The sequence below is a fragment of the Lissotriton helveticus genome, chromosome 12, assembly GCF_964261635.1.
Source record: "Lissotriton helveticus chromosome 12, aLisHel1.1, whole genome shotgun sequence".
Lineage (NCBI taxonomy): Eukaryota > Metazoa > Chordata > Amphibia > Caudata > Salamandridae > Lissotriton > Lissotriton helveticus.
Genome location: NC_136073.1, coordinates 110,968,416 through 110,992,591, shown reverse-complemented (window position 1 = coordinate 110,992,591; position 24,176 = coordinate 110,968,416). Strand labels below are relative to the sequence as shown.

The 24,176-nt window shown below is 43.8% G+C and overlaps 1 protein-coding gene across 2 annotated transcripts in view; it reads right to left on the bottom strand.

The window, feature by feature from the left end:
• The window catches only part of LOC144799846 (transmembrane protein 272-like), a 72,191-nt gene that overhangs the window by 27,055 nt on the left and 20,960 nt on the right, over positions 1-24,176 (bottom strand). For both annotated transcript variants that reach the window (XM_078671426.1, XM_078671427.1), the window contains exons 2-3: positions 15,760-16,022; positions 5,812-5,862 (exon numbers count right to left, since the gene is read on the bottom strand). In XM_078671426.1, the coding sequence (XP_078527552.1) occupies positions 5,812-5,862; positions 15,760-15,838 (130 nt within the window). In that variant the 5' untranslated portion in view covers positions 15,839-16,022. The remainder of the gene's footprint in view (positions 1-5,811; positions 5,863-15,759; positions 16,023-24,176) is intronic.

Below are 24,176 nucleotides of genomic sequence, written 5' to 3'. Positions count from 1 at the left end.
TATTAAAAAGTGGAATATGTGGTTTATGTGTTCTTACAGTAAAAACACCAAATTTATATTTTTATTGTTGAAAGGCTAGTAACCCCATTGGCAAGTACGATTACATGCTGACCATTCAGCTGTGCTAAATTCTGAATGGGACTATTAAAGTTGGTACCTCAAGATATCAAAATAATTGCTTCATTAAACCTGACCTGATGCTCAAGATATATTTAATGTACTCATACATAAATGGCAACTTTAGAAAGTTGCCTCTCTGGTGCCCCAGGCTTTCCAATGACCACATACGGATGCTGGCCACAAGACACCCTTCTACCTTCCTGGAGGATGTTTGAATGACTATCAGGAAGAACACAAGGGGCCTGCTGTTGGGAGAGGTGTTGCCTCTCCCTGGCAGGATGACCAAACAGGGTGTGAGCCCAAAAGGCGAGCGTCAAAGGGGAAGCTGCTTTTGAAGGGCAAATGGTGGACATACTACAGGGGCTGCTCTTTTGTTCAGGTAGACGGGTGGCATCGGGAACAACCTGTCCTACAAACTGGTGGAAACTAGTTTTTGCACAGGGTGGGTGTCTGAGCACCAGACACCAACAGAGGAGTCCTGCCATTTTGGGAGTGTGCAGAATGTTGCATTCTGTGTTAGCTAGATGCCACACTTTGCAGGAATTCATTCACATGCTAGGCAGGCATATTACTAGCGTAGCACACTTACCGGGTAAATTGCAGTACTAAACATCAACTACGTGGAAAAATACAGTGGGCACAATTCACCTACATAATTAAATTTTGCATAAAGCCATCATCAGACCAGAGGGGACCTGGTAGCCTATATTATAGTAGTCACTGCATCCCCAGTAGGGAAAGTTCTGCCCCCCCTTGGTACCAAGACCTGGGTGGATCGAAGAAGAACTCCCCTGCAAAGAGAGGGTGCACCAAGCCTGGACCACACCTGCTGCTCCTTGGGCTAGCAAAGAGGTATGTGCCTGTGGTGTCCTGCTCAAAAAAAAAGTTGGCCCAGGCCTCAGACAGAAGGAGTGACTCCAAGAGTCTATTGGCTGGCTTCCTATTACAGCTGCAGGGCCACAAAATGTGAAGAAGCCTGTGTTAGTGAGTTGGCAGCAAAGATTGCCTGACTGACATAGTGCAGCCTGACTGACCGAGTCCCAACCCTCAAATGTTGCAGCACAGTCTGCTGTACCCGTGTGTCTTGAAGTACAGTTTGGTCCTGTAAATTGGCAGTTATCACCTGTTTTAGGGAACAACTGGATTAGCTGTAACTGAAGAACAGAGGCAACTGTTTTTTGGCTGGACTTCAACTGGACTTCTAGGGACACCCACCCATATGGGTCAATGGCTCCCCACAGTGACTGCAGACTGAGGAGTAGCCCCAGGAAGAGCATGTCAGCAGATCTGCACCCTCAGCATCCTTTATCTCTTGCGTTAGGACCACTCCATTGAAGTCTTCGGCATCATGAGAACCTGAAACTAGGCTGGAGACTACTAGGTAACTGGCTAGTCAAGCCTCATTGGCCCCGTGACTTTCTCCCTTCCGGAGTTGATTTCCCAAAGTGGGTTGGAGTAGTAGTCTACAAAGTTACAAAAGTAACAGCTAACTATGGTATCTGCCGATGCTTATTTACTATTTAAATGAAAGTAGAGATGTAGTATTTGCTTATTAATTTATATCTTTGGAACCCTCTGACAGATTGTTCTTGTTCTGGTTTATAAACATTTGTAAAAATAAGACCTATTTTTATAAATTGGTGTCGGATTTCTAACTGTTTTAGTACTTCTAAATGCTTTACACTAGTGGCTTGGACAAAGCCTGACAACTTGAAGTCACAGCTGCCCAGGATTTAGCAAAGGTTTGGCAAACAAACCTGACTGAACCGAAAGTAGGGTTGGGGAGTTTACTACAGGGTGAGGTCGCACAACAACACCATATAATAAACCACTTAACTCACACTTAGTTTTATTGTTGTTTTTTTTAATTTTTATTTTTTTTGCAGAGTTTTATATAGCGCGAACTAGACCCGAACCGAATCAGGTATCAGAGCGCTTTACATAGCACCAGTTACGTTACATGAGGACAGACACGCATTCATTTTAGGCACGGGGAGATTAAGTGATTTGCCCAGAATCACAGGAGGTTTTTGGCGTTGTTACCGAGACTCGAACCCAGATCCCCAGGTCCGAGGTCGAGCGCTCTAGCAGTTAGGCCAACCCCTCTCCCCTGTTGAGACAATAAAGCAGTATATCATCCTACAAATGAAACAATTCCCCAACCCTGCCAAAATGACCCATTAACTAGAACTCTGCTTCAGCCAATGCACATTCCCAGAATGCACCTTTACAGTTTACAGCACTTTCCTCCATGCTACACCCTTTTGTCACAGTTTCCTTACATTTTTCTTTAACCTTCGGCATATTTTCCTGTCTTTTGGTCTGTCTGAGTCAAAGTCTGATTCTGAACAATAGGTCAGGGGCCCCAAAGAATAGTTTGGGTGCCCATCACTTCCAAACATCCATACAAATAAAGCAATGTCCCAATGATCTGGGATGATGGCTGGGCATCTCCTTGGCTGGTTCTAGCTCCTTTTGACGAGTGGAATTGGGCATATTGCCGCACTCACTTGCTGAGCTGTGCCCATGTTCCCCAAACTGCCTGTGCTTACCTAATCTTTCTGGTCTGTTTCATTAAGGGCTCTCCTGCAGGAGCTGGGGGCAGTTAGCGCAGTGCTGACTGACAGTGGGATCACAACTTTGTGTGCATTGTTTTGTGTACTCACATGTTTGACAATGTGTTTAGGACTGCCTTTAAAACCCATCTAGTTATTATATTATCAACAATTGTTATTAAATTGTGCTGCAAATGCAGCATTTGCCAAACATTTCCCCAAAGATGATGGAGAATGCACAACCTCTTACTTATCACATAGAGCTGTCAAGGTGGAATACCTTAAAACATACCACCAAATGTATTGCGTTCTTTAACATCTCAGTAAATCGTGTTTTTTAAAGCTATTGTAGGGAGAGTTACAACCCTGTCCACCCAAGACCACATGTATGCTATAGTTATCGTTTGGGGCCTGGCCCCCCAAACCTTCTACCCCTGGCTACGGGCCTGTGGAGGGAACTAGCCCCCCAAAACCTCTACCCCTGGCTAGGAGCCTGTGGCCACAACTCAAGCTCTGAAAGGTTGAGGGCCATTGAAACCACACCGCAAAGCCAAACAAGCCGCTTTCAACTATCATCACAAAGACAGACATGATGGCTTTGTGAATGCTTGTCATGTGAAGCTCGGGGGGGGGGGGGGGGGGGGGTAACTAAGCGAACAGGAGCAGGAATAACCAGTTACTTTGTTACTCTACACACCGCAGTCAAGTCTTTGCATCAGCAGCGGTGCGGGTGATAGCCTGGGTCCTGTGATCACGTCCTGTCAGTAGAGAAGTCACGTTATTTGCTTTGTGGTGATCTTAGTGCGAGCCAAGCCTCAAAAGATCCTCACACAAAGAAATAAAGTAAACACACTGAAGTTCAGCTCAGGCAAGGAGAAAGGAAGATGGGCACGCAAGGGGCGAAATGTCCAGGAGGGGGAGGGGACCTGTGAGGTGAGCGTCATTTGAGATATGGCAGAGCAGAGGGCAGGAGCTTCCAACTTGAAGATACAGGAGCCGATTCACAGAACTAATCTGAGACAAAATACTAAACTTACTACTTTTGTTATTCACAGAAAGCATTTATAAGTAGTAAAGTTAGGATTCCTAACTTTCCTACTACTGCTAAAATGAGACAAATTCCTAACTTTCCAACTTTCAGTATTCACAAAAGGGATTTCATAGTAGAAGTATAGTTAGGATTCCTAACTTTACTACTACTAAATGCCTATTGTGAATACCGAAAGTTGTAAAGTTAGGATTTTGTCTCAGTTTAGTAGTAGTAAAGTTAGGAATGCTAGCTTTACTACTACTAAATGCCTTCTGTGAATAACAAAAGTAGAAAGTTTAGGATTTCGGGCTCACAGTTAATATGTTTGTGGTAGAATAAGTGGAATGCACAAGATTTCACATGAGAGAGGGCCTGGACTCTATTGGTACCTACTTTGGTTAAGGTAGGGCAAGCATTTCCCTGCCCCCACTTTTGAGCAATCTCCCCAGCTAACCATCCTCCTGTCCTTTTCACCCAAAATAAAGCGTCAGCAATTACGGCGTTCATGTGTAAAAACTGGTTTATGTGTAAATACAAGAGTTTAAAAATACCTAAGGAAGACACAAATGTTAGAAACACTTTGAAAAAGTCAACGTTTACAATGTTTGTCTGTTATTTAGGAAAACTTGCTCTATTATTTAGGAAAACTTGCTTTTTTGCTGTTCGCTGACATATGCATAAACTTTTTCCTGCAAATTCTTTTACAGACTGGTTTCTAACTTTCTAGTTGACATCATGTGTGTGCTGGGACTTTTAGCCCAGTGCTTGCGTGACAATAGGCCACTTGGCAGAAGTGATAGCATTGCCTGCTCTAGTGAATTAAATATGAATTTATACAAACTCTAAAACACAACTCAAAATGTTTGCATGCTGAAATAGGTTTAAAAAAAACCACACACACAGCCCCGGTGTTTGTCAGAGCAGACATCTTGAATAATGTTCTAAGTTTGCTCCTGAACTTCTCACGTCCAGTCGCATTAATCATAAGATCTCTTTAGGTTTGGGTAAAAAATAAAATTGAAGTCACTCCTGACACCACATGTCTAGTATAAAGCAAGGACACTTGGCCAGGCCTTGACCTAAACTTCACACAATCTACTTCCTGAAACTTGCATTTCCACTGTGCTTAGCTCTTGCAGAATATAGTTTTACATGGAACAAACACGTGGGCATTTACTTTTGCATCACCAAATTATGCTGTGTGGTTGCAGGTGTCTGTGGTGTCACACTTGGCAAGTTTGTGTAGACCACCTAGCCAAAGCAGCACTAGTTTACAAATGTTATGATTTACATCTGATGTCGAGAAGGAAGGACAGTCCATGTGAACTGGAGGAAATAGAAACTAAATAAATGTTTGTGAAAATTGACAGCAAGAAGTAGGTTAGAGAGAAAGTCCTGGGAACTCACTGGGCAGTGGCAGCCATGATCACAAAATGAACGTGTGTTATCTGCAGGGCTCCAATTATACATTTAGATACACCAACATGCAATAAGAAGGCATTCAGTTTAGACAAGAGAATGTTAATACATGGTCAATAATTATAGACTATGCATGTGTCCCTCTTCTCTTTCTGTGGTGCTCCCCCTGGTGGTATAGCTGAAACTAACCATATCCCATTGTACCAAAACCCACCATCTGACCTCTAGCAAGCATTATAGAGGTCAGAGTGTGGGTTTTGGTCATTTGGGATGAGCCTGGCCTGTCAATCAACACAGGGCGAAGCCGCTAATCCATATATTGTCTATTTGAAGAGCGGTGGACTGGAGTGAATGTTGCGTCTCCAGCATGGGCGAGGACCTTCTTGGTAGGAAGCCTCTTTGTGAATGGGTTAGCATGTGGGCGATTGTTGGGAATTGCTTTAAAAAAAAAAAAAGAGATTGAGCACATGGTCTATCAGGTAGACATTACCAGCCAAATATTGTCTCCCACACGGTCAGGCAAAAGAAGAACTCAGGCCTACATGTCCATCAGAGAATAGCACCCCTATGGTGCTCCCTGTAGGTGGTTACCAACAGACAGTGGGTCCAGCATCAGGAGTGGCAGGAAGGTGGAGTCACATCTCTTCCTGCAGGTGGGATCATGTATCTAACGCAGAACTTACTCACCCATGGTGATGCTTGCGACGGCGACCATCACGGTGAGGACTTTTCCAAACACTGCAAAGGAGAGCAGAAGATGAGGTTAAGCACAGGCATTGAAGCAGGATTAAAAGATAAATTCAATTCTTGGAAAGCATGGTGCATGTCTAAAGCCGGCTTGGTGCTCAACACTGCACCCTACTCTTGGAAATCTCACAGCATCCTCTAGGATTGGTGCAACATGACCCAGCAGGCACTGTGCCAGTCACCTGGCGCCGGTGAACTCCTACTCACAGTGCTTAATTTGCAAAATAATAAGTGCCAGGGCCCTGCCCAGGAGGACACTGCAGCTTGCACCACCCATCGCCCCTGTCATCGCTGCTAAAACAACTACTAACCTTCTCTCTCGCCTGCAAGTGCGACCGTTCAGATTATCCCAGGTCCCCAAAGCTAAAGAAATGGTGGGGGAGGCAGGTATTTGTCATTTTTAATGTATATTGCATTCATAAACAACCGTTGTTCTGCTCATCTCTAAATTATAGGGGCAGCGCCACCATGTGGCAGACTGTCCTAAGTGCTGTGTTGACAATTAAGTGCCGGTGTCCAGCATGGGAAACCAAATAAGTGCCATGCTGAGCACCTGAAACTACTGGCTCAAATTAAGCACTGGTTGCTCATCATTGACTTTTAGTGAATTACTAGGGCAAAGATGGTAAATGTGAACGTGCCAGGAAGCCATGGGTTGGCCAATCTGAGAATGTCTTGGTGGCTAAGAAACAAGAAGTGCCAAACCTGAGCACACCTTGTGGATTACAAAGTATTGGCTGTCAACCTTTAACTTGTTTTAGGATAACAAAGTGATGGGAGACATCTGATAGGTCTAACTGGCCAGAACTGAGCACACTTTGAGCATTACTAAGTAATGGGTAACACATTTCAGCTGCCTTCAATATTACTATGCGATCAGTGGCAATTCAGAGCATGTCAAGCGGATGGGTCACAAACCTAAGCACGGCTTGTGAGTAACTAAGCAAAGGGTGACAACCCAGAGTGGGTCTGAGAGTTACTAAGTAATCCGTGGCAAATCTGAGCATGCCCACAGTTTAACTGTGATGAGTGGTAAGCCATAACATGTCCTAGTAATCACTAAATTATGGAAGACATATCTGAACAGTCAAGGATAGATGCTAGATTGGTCCTGAGGAGATTCAGACTTAATGTTCGCTTCAGATGTAGCACTTTTGTGGAAGAAGCCTAATTTGGGGTGGAGAAAGACAAAGTGGTAATGCCCATTCAATGCTTGGAGAAACACATTTTAAAGTAGTGTTTCCCAAACTAGGGGGTCACAAGCGTAATTTTGGCGGGTGCTGAAAGTCCAAGCAAAAAATTAAGATGTCTTTAAATTCTGTATTTATCTCGTCATATGTGCTCTGCTTCAATAATGGAGGTCAAACACCAGGATATTTCTTCTGACAAATTGCTGCTTATTTTTTTTTTTTTTACATGGGGATTGATGTTTATAAACTCCTCTAATTTTGCAGTCAGAGAAAAAAAAGTAAATTGTATTATGTGACACTCTTGCTGGGGAACACAGAATGTGAAAGGAAAGACTGTAGGATGTCATTTTTGTAACACATAACAAAATGTAAATACCTCTAAATTAACTGTGCACATTAAGCAGTTCAGAAAGCATAAATGAAGCAAATTTTTTGTGAATTCTGAAGTGTCATTCCTTTGCAATATAGGTGTATCAGTAAAACAGTATGTCTGTGAAAATTTAGTGGCCATTTCAATGGAAAATGTGTTGTGTGTAAATGACAGTGCGCTACCAAATGGTGCTGTATTAAAGAAAAGCCAGTCGCCCACCTCATTTCTATTAAACCTAGGTGGGTCACAAAAGTTTGTAATGCTAAAAAGTTGGTTGTGGTTCTGAAAAGTTTTGGAAAGTGATCTAAAGGGTGATTAAAGATTACAGTCACCTTGCCCCACGAACCTTGCTGTCTTCGGAATGCTCACCTGGGGACGACAGCAACAACTCTGCATGCAAAGACCATTTGTAACCTCTTTTACAGCATATATGAAGCACTGCAATTCATCCCTCTGTGACTCATGGGTCACATTTAAAGTTTGCACCGAACAATTTATAACTTGTCAAGGGCTTATCTTTTACAATAACTTACTAAGTGTTCTGATTCTGTTTGGTCAGATGCCAGTACAAGTCCAAAATACGATGATCTATTTAAATGAAATCCTATGAAAAGTAAGCTGGCACCTTTCGATAAATCTGGCAATCCTAGTTCCACTCTGCACATTCATTATTTCATCGAGGTTTGTGTTCTACACTAAACTCACATTTACAATTTGGTGAAAAATATTAATTACTGCCAGAACCGCCGCATTCCGAACATAGAAGATTTACCTGCCGTGAATACGGACATTACTTCAGTGTCTAGGCGGGGATTACTACAATCAACGCCTTCAGGTCTCCTCACTGAAATTGAAAAATGCGGGAACGAGGGGCATGAGATGTATGAATTTTCGTAAGCAAGACAACTCCCTATTAACATTGGGATTGCGAACATCAGCGAGTCTGCGTGCGAGGAAATGTATAATTGCAACAGTTACCATGTACAGTGCTAGAGGCACTCTTGTGATCTGACACCCTGGGATGACCTTTGACTACCATTACTTTTATTGACTTTGATGTGTTATTTTACCCTAGCCGGAATGTATGACGTCCTGCACATGCCTTGTTTCTCTTAAAGGTTTCTTTCTTGTAATCTTGTGGTCTTTCAGTGGGAGCTGTCATGGAGTAGAACAGCCTTGCCAAGAACAGAACCTGTGGGATTTGCATTTGCAAGCATGAGAGAGGGAGAGAGAGAGAGGTGTGGAATGTACTTTTTGGTCTTAAAGTGCAGGGTTATGAGCAGCGGTGCACAAATGTGCACTGTGTTGTACATTGAGAGATGGAGTATGTGATGCTATAGGCAGTGGTGCACAAATGTGCTCTGTGTTGTACATTGGTAGTATTATTAAGTTCTTACTATTGGCTTTGACAGGGCCTCATGTCATCCTGAATTCTGACTCTGTCTGGCTTGAGTTTTATCTGCGCGCACAGCCACGCTTGCAAGTTGTTTGGGTTAATCATGTTCAAGGATTGCTTTGTGAGAGATTGTTTAATGTACCCTGGAAGGCTTTTGTGAACTTCATCAAAATAAAGGCTGGAACATGCGAGAATAAAGAGGGGGCATGGGAACTCCTTCCTGCCATGGAATGTTTGCTTGGAAGCTGGCCAGTTCCAGTAAGATTCCTTTGGTGCAGGAAGGAAGACTCTCAAATCTTCTAGTGTGTGTTTCGAGACTATAAAGCTGAGGTTTGTTGATAGCTGAGTTGGGAGCTCACTTACAGAGTAGAAGTACTGCTGTAAGACAAACAGATCTTGAGTCCCGGTTGAGAGTCCAAGCCAGCTGTGAAAGGACCCCCTCTGCGAAAATTGGCAAGGATGTCGAGTGAACGATCAGGTGAGGTGACTTGTTTCTGACTAGTGCCATTGTGATACGTGGTTCTAGTGGCTCTGGTCATTTGAGGTGTTTGAGTTTTGATTATTGCCATTCTGATGTGTGGCCAGTGGCTTTGATCATTTGAGGTGTTTTCTTTGTGATTCAGTGTAGTGTATATAACTTGCAGGACATCCCATATTATATTTTCTTGAGAGTTAGCTCATATTATTTGCTGCTTGTTTATTTATTAGTATTATTCATGCATTTAACTGTTGCATTTACCAAGTGTGTTGTTATTGCATGAATATATACATATATACATATATATATATATATATATATATATATATATATATATATATATATATATATATATATATATATATATATATATATATATATATATTGTTTGAGCAAAAATTGAAATTGTGGACACTCAGTCCAGAAATAACATGAAATGCGCGCTACTTGAATAAAAGCTGGCAAGGACGCACCTGTCTTCAAACTGCGCATTCACTTATACTTGTTAAAATACAAGCAATCATATATCCGTTTGTTTTGAGGACTGCAACAGTCCGTTGAAACAAATAGCCAGATTATGTGTAATATACACATTAACTACTGAGCCCACAATGCATCCTAATACGTTACGTGGTGTCATCAGTTAAATAGCAAACAGTAATGAAGGACAATGGTTTGTACCGTGATCAGGGACACTTGCTGTCCGAAACGCGTAGGTGGGGAACCTACAGAAAATAAAATAAGGATTTAGAAACGAAGTGGTGTGCGGCGTCTTCCTTTGGAAGGTTTTTTGCTGTGAACATATATATATATATATATATATATATATATATATATATATATATTGTAATGTGTATACTTGTAAAGCGCACTGTTGCCAGCCGGCGTCCTGGCGCTGTATACCGCTGGGGAACCCGTCCTGGCTATATATATATATATATGTATTTGAATGTTGTGCATTTGGCATCTGGGAAAGCTTTTCTGTTAGAGAGCATTTCATAACTAAACCCCAAGTTTTATTCTAAAAAAGAGAGTCTTTGCATTTTGTAAAATAAAACCCTTTTCTAAAGGTAATGTTGTGTTTATGTCTCCTGCTTCGCTGTGTATTTGAGACACTGTGCAGGAAATTCTGTATTATCTGAAAGGCGAAGCAAGACACCATGAAATGATGGCTACTCAAGCGATATCATCTGCACTGAGAACGCCGAAAAGGAACAGCAATGGGTGGAAATGCACACTCTGTAATGGCTGCCATGCATGATAACAAATCAGAGGCAACTGGATGTGGCGTGAAACTAACAAATGGGGGATGGACTTGAACCCTTTTTAAAGACTCTAATATGAGATTCAGAGCATATTACCAACAGTGAAAAAGGCAATGATGCTGAAACGTGTCTGTTGGGGAATAAAAAGGATTTCTACTGACCCGTGAGTGCTCCGCTTCCTTTGAGGGGAAGTTTGGTGATTAACATATATATATATATATATATATATCAGACAGGAGCATTGATATACAGTATAGCAAACACCATCCTCGATAATGGATGCCATGAAAACATTCCACCTGAAAAATATCGTGCTGAGGATAACCTCCACTCCTAAAACCTGCCAGTTGCAACTCATTCAGTCACTCATTTTGCAATTACACGTTATGCTTAAGGCACTTATTTTGGTTAAATCTCAGAAAAGCTTAGATTATGAATAATGCAAGCGGCATTCATAAAGCAAGAGCTGAAAGAAAGTCCCAGTTGCCACAAACAAGTTTTATCTTGTCCAATAAAAGAGAACCGGGGTAAAACTATGGAAGGCACGAGCCCCTGTGGGGACTTTTTGACTCCACCCACCCATGAATCACTGCTGTCACAGACACACTGGTGGGTCAGCTGGTGATGCGGCTGAGTGTGTCAATACACCTGCCGCAATGTTTTATGCAACCACCTATGGCCCAACTTAGTGGGCAGATGGGCAATGCCTCTTAACCTTTTGCCCAAAAAGAAGAGGGTCTGTCAGGCTGAACAAAGGTCAGCCTGACAGGCACTCTTTTTTTTCCTTCTTTTTTAGATCAGGCAGTCAGGAGCTAGACATGCGCAGATTCTTGCCTGCTTAAACTGAACTTTGCTGAAGAAGTCACAGCTGAAGAAGTCACAGCTCATGTGGGCGTGGCCTCTTAATCCTGGCAAAGCATCTCAAGGCTCTCCCCTCGTGGAGGGAGGGGAGAGAACGGGAGGAAGAGGGAGAGAGGGAGAGAGAGAGAGAGAGGGGAGAGAGAGAGAGGGGGGGGGAGAGAGAGAGGGGGAGAGAGAGAGAGGGGAGAGAGAGAGAGAGAGAGAGGGGGGTGGGAGGGAGAGAGAGAGAGAGAGAAAGAAAGAGAGAGAGAGCGAGAGAGAGAGAGACTGACTAGTGGACAGTTCTGCTCACTAGGCCTGTTGGAGAAGCACCTGTTCTTTCAGTCTCGCCATATGACAGTTTTGAATGGTTCTATTTGGTGGCAGGGGTGTCTTTGGAAGAGACGCAACAGGGAATTTCTTTCATAATTGTATATATTTTGTCAAGCTGTTGTGGTTGTACGTGGCTATTCCAGTAACCAAAAACAGATCCTCCATTTTGGGCCAGTATCGAGCCCTCCTACAGGAAAGGGTAACGTGGTTATTCTTCTAAAATATAAGGATCTGGTATTTAAGGGGAAGGATATGGAAGCTAAAGGCTTGTTTGGCGGTGTTTCAATTAAGTTTAACGTGGAAAAGATGAAAGATTTGCGTTGTATGTAATGTAAATTGATACTTGTATAGCGCACTACTCACCCGCAAGGGTCTCAAGGCGCTTGTACGAATACCGCTGTGGAACCCATCCTGGCTTTCCCTGTGAGGTGTCCACTCCTGGGCACCCCCAAGGTGGAGGCCAGGCATCCTTAGCGTTGTGGGGGCCATTGTGGAGATTAAGCAAGCTATTGCCCAGAGTTGCAGAGTGGGACTCCATGATTGGATTAGGCACCGAGGCGAGAATTATCAGGTCCGTGGAATTTTGAGCCCAAGACCCGTCGAGGCGGGGAATTGAACCCTGGTCCCGGGCTAGACCTCTGCATTAGGGTCTGCCACTCTAACCATTGAGCCACACTTATCTGGCAGTGTCTGTGTCTGTGTGTGTTTCTGGAGTCCTTGGTATTGTTGTTTCTTTATGCTCCGTGAGGGTTGGGGCAGAACAAGTTACCTAAAATCATATGTTATATCTTTGCTTTTGTCTTTGTCATGAGGTGTGTTATAGTTTGTTCTCTTTTGTACATATGTGAATCTTACTCTAACACAATAGTTTTGTTCCATTAGGTGCCTGTGCCAAGCACCGGCCAACTCCAGCTCAAATTGAGCCCTGTGGTGTTGGTTGCCAGAAATCATCTACATATTAATAATTACCATAATAATGGCTTCATCTAACAGGGGTCATTTTTAAAGCACTGTAAAACCGCAGGTACAATACCCGGCACTCTCTGTAAATAACAACAAACTATTCCTCACATCACGCCACCCACATACTTCCGGTTTAGGATACAATAGTATGAACCTTCTCACTCCTCTGCTAGTGTTTACTTCCAATTTATTTATTTATTTATTTATGTATGTGATTTTATATAGCGCAAACTTTACCCGAAGGTGTCAGAGCGCTTTACATAAGAACCAGTTGAAAAACATAAGGACTTAGGATTACATGCGTTACGTAAAGGATACAAACAGAAAAAATTGCAAATGTACAAGATGTAAAGTCACACAAGGAGGAGATACAAATGGATATACTCTAAGAGTCACATAGGAATGGTAGATAGTACAAAGGTCTACTGCATATACTAGTGATTAGAGTTATCTCTATATACATAGGGAAGGGATATGACTGGATATACTCTAAGAGTCACATAGGAATGGTAGATATACAAAGGTTTACTGCATATACTAGTGATTAGAGTTATCTCTATATACAGAAAAGCACAGTTCCATGACGTGGGGTCGGAGGGGGGATGCAGTCACAGCACCAAGGGGGGGGGAACAGAGAAAGGCAGGAAAGTGAGACAAACGAGAGAGGGGAGCAGATAGTAATGAGTGAGACAGTGAGGAGTGTGTCAGAGGCAACAGGAGAGACAATGGAAAGGTCGCTAGGACAGAGGGGGGAGGTCAGAGATCACTAAAATGGCGGAGGAGAAAGGTAGAAGAAGAAGCGAGTCATAAAAGAAAATGGCGAGGAGCACAAAGGTCCAAGTCCGAAAGTCCAGGAAGAGGGCTGCCATAGCCAGCAAGTCCGGGGGTGGGGGAGAAAGACAGTCCACAGTAAAGTCACATCCTCATCATCCATGAGGAGCTGGGGCAGAGGAGATCAATCCGGAGACCAGGGGTCAGGGAAGAAATACCTGAGCTCCGATGTCTGGGAGAGCTGGGGGGGTCATGCCTCGGGCCTCCGATCCTGAGCTCCGATGTCTGGGAGGGCTGGGGGTCCTGGGCTAGGGCAAGTGGTACCCATGACCATACAGAAGAGCAAAGGAGACAGGCGCTTCACTGCATCAGTCCATGGCCTCAGGAGCAGCCTTTCATTGGACACCCTCAAAATAAAAAACTGAAAACTCAATTACTGAGAGAGAGTTCTTGTTCGGCCATGACACCCGCTCCACTCCTCCCTCTGGAATGAATGACCCCCAAAGTATAATTCAGTGGGGTGCATTAGTCATATCTAAATTAGGTGAACATATTTAAAGTATGCAAAAGATCAGCTAGCAAAACTGAGCTGCTTCAGTATGGAAGTGTTTTTTTTGATTATGGTCATTGATTTATTTAAAACTAGGAATTGTATAAGTATCAAATCAACCTACGCTTCAGACAGAGGTTTTTTTGTCCAGGTTTTGCAGTTTTCCTATACTACATTTTGTACAGTACCCAGCAGTCTCCGTTTCAACTCTTGGTTTTAAAAAATAGTGTTCTGGTTAGCTTTCTAATGATTTAAATAAATTAATTTATAGCATTTAAAAAGCATTTCAATGCAGGTTGTCAATCCTTAGTTAATCCGCAAAATTAACAAGATCAAAGCAAACTGAAAAATACATTTAGTTGGAAATGCTCACAGAATAAAACCGGTTTAGAATGCAATAAAATTGGCTTTATTCCAACGGGTGGGCCTGTTTATTTGAAACACAGTGCGCTTCATGCATATTGAGGTTGATCACAGACCGTGCGCGGGGTGGTTGCTTACCATACGGTTAATGGTGGAGTTGCGTGATTTTTTACTCTTGCTTGCCCAGTATCAAACATTTTTGCTTCACTTGGTGATACTGCCACGGTGTGGCCTAGTTTTCCTTCATTAAACCTTTTTATAGCAATACCAAAGGGTATGCCCAGACGTGGATCCCTTGCTCACTTAACCACTGGATTCAAGATAGCCTGGCTGATGAGGGTTATGAACCCGAAACTGGTCCCAGGATGCTTGTTTCCGGTCCAAGGAAGACATGGCTTGGCAGTTTGTGCTGGACTGTTTCCATGAGGCACAGGGTCAGACTGATTTGCATATGGCCATGTCTGAACTGGGGTGGTGGAGTGAGCTAAAGAATGGTGATGGATTAAACCAAGATCAGTTGACTGGGGGTGAGTGCTTGATTTGCTCTAACGCTCCGTGCATCAACCCCTTTGGTATCAGCTTTTTATAGCTGCATTTTTAAAATTGTATTTAATTTACAGTGACATTCATAAGGAAAAGCAGTTACATTTATAAAAAAAAATAATAATAATAAAAAGAAAAATCGCACAAAGGAAGAATATGCCAGCATTAAAAAGCGTAGCCGTAGGGAGCTCTACGTCAGTGAGTTCTGACCTGTTCCCTGGTTCACTACTTCCCTCTTCCAGCTCTTACAGGCCCTATTTTCAGTTTCTTCGGTTTGAAACAGGAACTCATGCAATCTGCTGAGCGCGGTCTTTCGTTTCTTGCAATCCGTAACTCAGTGGCTCTAATTTGTACAACTGTTTTTTTAATCTTCAGAGGATATATTCATTTATCAATACAACATTCATGAATGTCAGACATTAAAATTTGAATAAATGAAAAACGAATATCTGGTTGTTCTCCAAGGAAGACGAATAGTTCAGAATCTGGGTTTATGCCTTTGCCACCGATGCTTTTAACTTCTTGAGTCAATTTTTTTTCATTTTCTTGTGTCTCCCTCATATATATCTTCTTATTACCACTGACAGGTTTCATGATTCTTATTCCAGTTGTTCCCTGGTGTTTCCAAGGATACCTCTACTGTACCCTCTCTTTAGATCTGGTACACAACAGATGTTCTCATCTCTGCTACAGTCCCTTCTTGCTCTCCATAGGTCATTATGTGGAATGATGCTCCTCCTTGATCTAAGGTAACATGTAGTGCAGTTCCCACCTGTCACCTCTTGCCTTTGAATAGCCCTTGTGGCCCCTCCCTTCCCCACAGTACCTGAGAGCGCGGGGGGTAGGGTGGGCTCGCGGATGGCGTTCAGGAGCGGGGTGTAGGGGCTCGCCGAGGATTCAGACATGGTCCAGGCTGGGTCCGCTCTGATGCAGAGAAGTCAAGGTGCAGAGGGAGTTCAGGCCAGCGGGTTACATCGCATGGTCCATCGCCACCAGGGCATGGCCGGACCCACAGATTTGAGTCAATTCCCACTCATCCCCTTTGTGGGTCACGTAGGCTCTGAGTTTCCTTAGTTTAGGAAAGCTTTACTGGGAGAAGAAAGGAACATCATAAAGTGAAGTCAAAAACTAATAGTTTTACTGTCATAACATTAGATATGCATGATGAACATTATAATAAAATAACAGTAAAAAAAGATTATATTGAAGATAGCTTAATTCATTGATTAGCAAACATAAGCTCATTTTTAAGGAGTTTATGAATTTTCTAAGAGACAGAAGAGAGGGAAGGGGAAAGGCAGGGGAGAAAAGGGGGATGGTAGTACTTGAACCTCATTAGATAATGATCAGCAAAACGAACAACATTGCTAAAATAACAATATTCAACTGAGCATAAAACAAAGGTAGATATCAGAAAAATTGACATAAGAAAGAGTACTAAACTGAGAATTCAATAACAATCAGAGAGGTTTGAAATTCTGACATGGTGAGGGTTGTGTGGAAAAAAAGCTGGCACTAATATTATTTTAAAAAGTGGTGAGGGGTAATCAAAGTAAATCACTTGCATGGGATAAAAGGATGTGTTCAGCATAACATCTATGCAATTTATGTGGGTGACATACTGTATACCACCAAGCTTTGTAAGATATTTTGTATGTACATTTCGAGTTGATGGTAATCTGTTGAAAAGCAATGGCAAGTAAAAGGTCTAGCAATATATTATTGGAAAATTCCGCTTGCCAATTACCATGAAGGGAGACAAAAAAAAAGAGGCAAAATTGAAGGGAATGGAAGTGTGAAAAATGTTATTCATTTGCATCCAACGATATGCCAAAAAAGTAAGACCTTGAGACACTGGTCATGTCTGCTTCAATGGAGTGTTCATTACTAGCCTCGAACAATTCAATGAAGTCTCACTCACCCATACATTATTAGCCTCGTACACTTCAAGAGTCTCACTCACCCATACATTACTAGCCTCGAACAATTCAATGAAGTCTCACTCACCCATACATTATTAGCCTCGTACACTTCAATAGAGTCTCACTCACCCATACATTACTAGCCTCGAACAATTCAATGAAGTCTCACTCACCCATACATTATTAGCCTCGTACATTTCAATAGAGTCTCACTCGCCCATACATTACTAGACTTGTACGCTTCAATGAAGTGTTACCCATACATTACTAGCCTTGTACACTTCAATAGAGTCTCACTCACCCATACATTACTAGCTTAGTACACTTCAATAGTCTCACTCACCCATACATTACTAGCCTCGTACACTTCAATAGAGTCTCACTCACCCATACATTACTAGCCTCGTACACTTCAATAGAGTCTCACTCACCCATACATTACTAGCCTCGAACAATTCAATGAAGTCTCACTCACCCATACATTATTAGCCTCATACACTTCAATAGTCTCATTCACCCATACATTACTTGCATTGTACGCTTCAATGAAGTGTCACCCATACATTACGAGCCTCGTACGCTTCAATGGGGTCTCACTCACCCATACATTACTAGCCTTGTATGCTTCAATGGAGTCTCACCCATACATTACTAGCCTCATACGCTTCAATGGAGTCTCACTCACCCATACATTACTAGCCTTGTATGCTTCAATGGAGTCTCACCCATACATTATTAGCCTCATTCGCTTCAATGGAGTCTTGCTTACTCATATATTACTAGCCTTGTACGCTTCAATGAAGTGTCACGTATACATTACTAGCCTCATACGCTTCAATGGAGTCTCACTCACCCATACATTACTAGCCTTGTATGCGTCAATGGAGTCTCACTCATACATTACTAGCCTCATTCGCTTCAATGGAGTCTTGATTACTCATATATTACTAGCCGTGTACGCTTCAATGAAGTGTCACCCATACATTACTAGCTTGTATGCTTCAATGGAGTCTCACCCATACATTATGAGCCCCGTACGCTTCAATGGAGTCTAACCCATACATTAGTAGCCTTGTATGCTTCAATGGAGTCTCACCCATACATTATGAGCCTCGTACGCTTCAATGGAGTCTAACCCATACATTACTAGCCTTGTATGCTTCAATGAAGTGTGCCCCATACATTACTAGCCTTGTATGCTTCAATGGAGTCTCACCAATACATTATGAGCCTCGTACGCTTCAATGGAGTCTAACCCATACATTACTAGCCTTGTATGCTTCAATGAAGTGTCCCCCTTACATTACTAGCCTTGTATGCTTCAATGGAGTCTCACCCATACATTATGAGCCTCGTACGCTTCAATGGAGTCTAACCCATACATTACTAGCCTTGTATGCTTCAAAGAAGTGTCCCCCATACATTACTAGCCTTGTATGCTTCAGTGGAGTCTCACCCATACATCATGAGCCTCGTACGCTTCTGATGGAGTCTAACCCATACATTACTAGCCTTGTATGCTTCCATGATGTGTCCCCCATACATTACTAGCCTTGTATGCTTCAATGGAGTCTCACCCATACATTATGAGCCTCGTACGCTTCAATGGAGTCTAACCCATACATTACTAGCCTTGTATGCTTCAAAGAAGTGTCCCCCATACATTACTAGCCTTGTATGCTTCAGTGGAGTCTCACCCATACATCATGAGCCTCGTACGCTTCTGATGGAGTCTAACCCATACATTACTAGCCTTGTATGCTTCCATGATGTGTCCCCCATACATTACTAGCCTTGTATGCTTCAATGGAGTCTCACCCATACATTATGAGCCTCATACGCTCCAATGGAGTCTTGCTTACTCATATATTACTAGCCTTGGACGTTTCAATGAAGTGTTACCCATACATTCCTAGCCTTGTACCCTTCAATGGCGTCTCTCTTTCACTCAAAGTATTGGGCCCATAAGAGTCTCATTCACTCATACACTACTGGCTTCACGTGCATCAGTGGAGCCTCACTCATTCGAGCATTATGAACCTCAAACGTCAATCGAGTCTCACTGATCTGTATGCTACAGACTCTATGGGTTCTGCAGGGGTGTAGCTATCACTTAGCAGGTGTGTAGTAGCCCTGCAGCTCAGAAACCCGAGGTGCCCACTGAACCCTAATTATTGCTCTGTTTTACTACCTAACAGCAGAGGTGCCCCATTTTCCTTGCTTAAACTGGGGCCTATAGCACCCTTGCCTTGTCACTGAGGCTCTAATGGGGCTTTCACTCACCTGTACATTCCTTGTCTCCTACAGTTCAGTGCAGTCTCACTCATCTGTACATGACAAGTTTTATACAACCCAGTGGTGTCCCAATCATTACCACATATGCTCCGATTGAGTCTCACTCATTAGTACGTCACAGGTTTCATACACTTCGCCGGAGTCTTGCTCATCTGTGCAATACCAGTCACATCCATGTCACTGTAACCTCTTTCATCGGCATAGCGGCAAGGAGAATCCCCCTTCTTGAGCAGGACCTGAGAAGCTTTTGTGAATCCTCTGGTTCCAGTCTCTGCTAACATACAACATACGGTGTGGTGCAGTTTCCAGCCTCAGACTCTGCTGACATGCAACATAAGATGCTGATCAGTCTCCAGCCCGAGACTCTGCTAACATACAACATACGGTGTGGTGCAGTCTCCAGCCTCAGACTCTGCTGACATGCAACATAAGATGCTGATCAGTCTCCAGCCCGAGACTCTGCTAACATACAACATACGGTGTGGTGCAGTCTCCAGCCTCAGACTCTGCTGACATGCAACATGAGATGCTGATCAGTCTCCAGCCCGAGACTCTGCTAACATACAACATACGGTGTGGTGCAGTCTCCAGCCTCAGACTCTGCTGACATGCAACATAAGATGCTGATCAGTCTCCAGCCCGAGACTCTGCTAACATACCGCATAAGGTGCTGATCAGCCTGCAGCCTTTGGTGGAAGCCTCCCTTGCTTCATCCACACATCAAGCCTTTCTCCTGCCCCCTAGGGAAACCCAATCTACATTTGGAGACCAAATATTTACCACCTTTCAGGCGTGATCCTGCTCCCTATCCTGCCTTGTTCCAGTGGGACAACTCAGTACTCCTCTGCACAGCAGTTATGCCCCCCCCCCCCCAGGCCCCCTTGGCCTATATCTGCACTTCTGCCTCATTTGCACTGCACTGCTGAGGACACACAGTTCATGCTCAATTACCCATTCCTTTAAAACAGAAGCACAATAGGCTGAGTAAATATTTTCCCTTTATTGAAGTTAGTGCAAGGATGTAAGCTTACATCAGCTCCTGAGGCCTCTGTGGCAAGTTAGGGTGGACTGGAGGGGAGAGGAGATGGACATAATTTTCAAAGTCAGAAAGAGAACAGATGGAGATTGTGAGGAAGAAGCTAGGTAAGGATGTTCAAGAAGGGAGGAAGGCTCTCACCTTTCAGGAGATGCTGAGGATTTATTAATTTCACCGTAGTGCAACAAGAATTATCAGGTGAATCAATCATATGTCATGGCCCCTAAGGATGTTGATGGATGAATACACTGACTGTGTACAAGGCGGTGTCCAATAAGAGCTCTTTGCTCCAGAAATAATGATTGGTCCATTGAGGAGGGAAATACATCTCAACACCCCTTTTATCATCATCTGTCATCCACGGCTCCTGATCAACAGTGGAGGCTGAGATATTAGGACTAACTTATGATAAGATTCAGCCTAGGGGGTGCTAAGAGTTTGGGATGGGACTCCACTCATCCCTTATCTGGGTCTCCTCTTGCCTAGCAACATGAGCAGCAGGTGAGCCTGGAGAGGGCTGGCAGTGGCCACCCTGGCGACAGGCAGTTTTTGCCTAGCAAACAGGCAGACCAAATAACTGCCCACTTCATATAAGTTGTAGCCCCAGTTTGGCAGAAGATTTTGCAACTTTGACAAAACTGGAATCAATCTAGAGGGTGCTGAGCTTGAACCGTTATCAAATAACAAATTAATCAATGGTTTATGAACGGTGAACAGAGGAAGTTTGTTTTCAAAATGGATGTTTTGATTTTTTCAGCGCCCTATGCACATGTAAGAGCTTCTTTTGCAATGGTACTATACTTTTGCTCAGTTTCTGCGAGTGCTGCAGATGCACAAGCTATGCTGTTCTCATGTATATTCTCTCACTGGAATAAAACAGCAGCTATCAAATCTTACTGGCATCACGCGTTATAGCGCACTGGAAGTTGTTGAACTTGTCCTCCATTAGCCATACTGAAAGTGCTGCTGATATTACTAGAATACCCATGCACCAGTGGGTTTTGATTGGTTTAATAACACCTGATGTCAAACTGTCCTACACACATTTCTGTTGACAGGAGGAACAACCAATGAAATAACTGGAAGCACAGTGCTGAACCCAGCTGTACCACCCACCGAGTGGTGTTAGAACAGAGTCTTACCACTGGTCCACCAAAAGGCAAAAACCCCAAGGTGACACTGCAGAAGGGGTAAACTTCCTAAACGAGACAACCTAGATATCAACCTGCACAACCTTCATCGGCCTCCAAGCACATTAAAGAAAGCCTGGGGAAAGGAAGTGCAATTATAGGGATACACAGGACCACCCAAGAGACACTAGTCCCTGCTTGTACCCATGAATAGAGTCTTGCGGGGCCCATCACACTGCCCAAGGAAGCCCCCTAGAGATTTGGAGGCACCATGCTCAATGCAGCTCAAAAGGGTTTGCCAATGTCCTCCGGGAGAGAGCTCAATACACTCTGTACTGTCTACCTCACTGCGGAGTTGACGTGTTCTGTCCAGTGCAGCTGAATGGGAAGTTGAATACACTGTCAGAGGTAGCGCAGTACTGAGGTGGACACACACAGTCCAAAATAGTTCAATGGGGAGTCGAATGCGCTCTGTCCAATGAAGCTTAACGAACAGTAGGGCACACACTACCAAGTGTTAAGTACAAAGTGTAATCAAATTAGCAGTGAGCTACAATTCTAGAGTTTGAAAACTCTCCATCGAACTCCACTTTACAGAATGAGTCCAACTCAACCATGAGTTACGTTGAATTGTGACCAAAATAGCCCCGTAGAGAATTGGACACGCCCTGTTCAACGTCCCATGAGGTCGCGTAGCACACAGTCTATGAAGAGTGGCTCAGCGTTGGTTTGGATACACTTTGTACAATGTAGCTTAGAAGGGAGTAAAAGACACTCTACCAGGGTAGCTCAGGAATAAGTTGGAAACACACTGTCCAAAAACAGTTCACTGGGGAATTGGATACGCTGTGTCCAGTGCAAGTCAATACAGAGTTAGACATTCTGTGGCCAATGTAGCTCAGTGTAGCCAGACGCGGCACGTCCCCTGCCAAAGTGGCGGGCAGGCTGGAGGAAGGAACTGGGGGGAGGATTTGGGAGGACAAAATAAAAAATACCTTACCTGAACAACGCTGCCTTCGCCGTCTGCTCCAACCCGCTCTTCCTGCTTCTGGGACAGCCTCCCAGACTGCACTGCGGCCAATCATGCTGCAGCAGCAAAGCAGCATCAGGATTGGCCTGAGCGCTATGACTGCGCGCTCCCAGGCAGACTGGGAGCCTGTACCTACCTTTTCCAGCCCGAGCAACGCAGCTGGGGCTGTGGAAAGCTTTACTGCGCATGAGATGTTTGGCCAGCCTGAAACGGCCGGCCAAACACTTCATGTTCATTGAAGGGACAAGGGAGTGCCCTAGCACTCCCCCACCACAGTGTCATCCCCCTGGACCCACCCCCAAGACTCGTCAGAGTCCTGGGGTCAGCTCCAGGGGGACTCAAATAACACGGGTTAGAAACCAGTTTTATTATCATTTTATTTGCAGCTGGTGACGGGGGGGGGTGGGGGGGCAGCGTTCCTCCGCCCTAATGGAGGGGCTGCCGCTGAGTGTAGCGTTGGATGCTTTCAAAATTTTATTTCGACCGTAAGCCATAAAAGAGCAATAAAACATAGTATAAAACATTAAAATCAAACACGTATACACCAAAAAAAGCGATAAAATCTGATTAGATCAAACAGGCATCATTGCGCTTTGTACAATGTAAATCAATATTGAGTTGCCCAAAGTGGAGAGAGTGGGGAGGAAACACTCTGTCCAGTGCTGTGTTTTTAATGAGGTGTGTACTCCCTGCTCAATCAAACTCACTGTTGAATTGGGCGCGCTATAGCCGACATAGCTCAGTGGTGAGTTGGACACACTCTGTCCAATGCAACTCGATTAAGTTTAGGATACAATTTCCCAATGTAGCTCAATGCTTAGTTCAATACAGTTGGTCCAATTTTGCTCAATATTACGTTGGACTAACTCTATTCCAATCATCGGTCAGGGCGAAACCCTTTGCTTCTCTGCGAATTATCTTCCTCTCCACAAATATTTGATATGTACCAGCCCCTTGCAGTATGACTGCACAGGTCACAGCTCCGTACCAGTGCTTAATTTGTAAAATAGTAAGTGCCAGGGCTCTCGTCAGGAGGCCACTGCATCTTGCGCCACGCACTGCACCTGGCAGTGCCACCAGTGACAGTACAAATACAATAGGTAAACATGACACTCCTACAAGTGTGACACTTCAGACTATTCCAGGGCACCAAACAGTGCTTAATTTGAGCCGGTGCTTTCCGGTGCTCAGCACTGGCACCTAATCTTCAGCACCGGTGCTTATAGCACCAGTTAAGGACACACGTATTTAGAAGGCACATGATTTTCTGCAGACTCACAGGATGTTGAGCCACGTTGAGACTCGAACCAGGTTCTCCAGCTCCGGAATCAGCAGCTCGAGCCATTAGGCCAAGTCCTCTCCAGGTTAATAAGTGCCGGGGCCCTAGTCGGGAGGCAGTTTTCACCAGCACATTTCTCCTGTTAGCGCTGCCTCGTGAGGAGAGCCCCAGCACTTTTTTTTTACAAATTAACCACTGGTCCCAAAGCTATAAGAATGCTTGGACGGCAGGGAACAGTCATTTTTTATGTATATTGGATTAATAATTGACTGTTGTTGTGGTCATCTCAGACGGCGCCACCTTGTGGGAGACTGCCACAAGCACTGGTGTTGACAATTAAGTGCCAGTGCCGAGCAGTGGAAACAACTGGCTCAAATTAAGCACAGCCGGAGCTCCCCCTCTGACCCGCGAGGTTGACCTTCGACCCTAGTGTTAGTCTTTTGAATTCTCATGTATCGATCAATACATATTACATTTGATCCCTCTCCTCAGTGTCCTCTGAAATTGCTTTTTGTTTGATATTTGATACTCCGTCTCCTGTAGCTCAATGA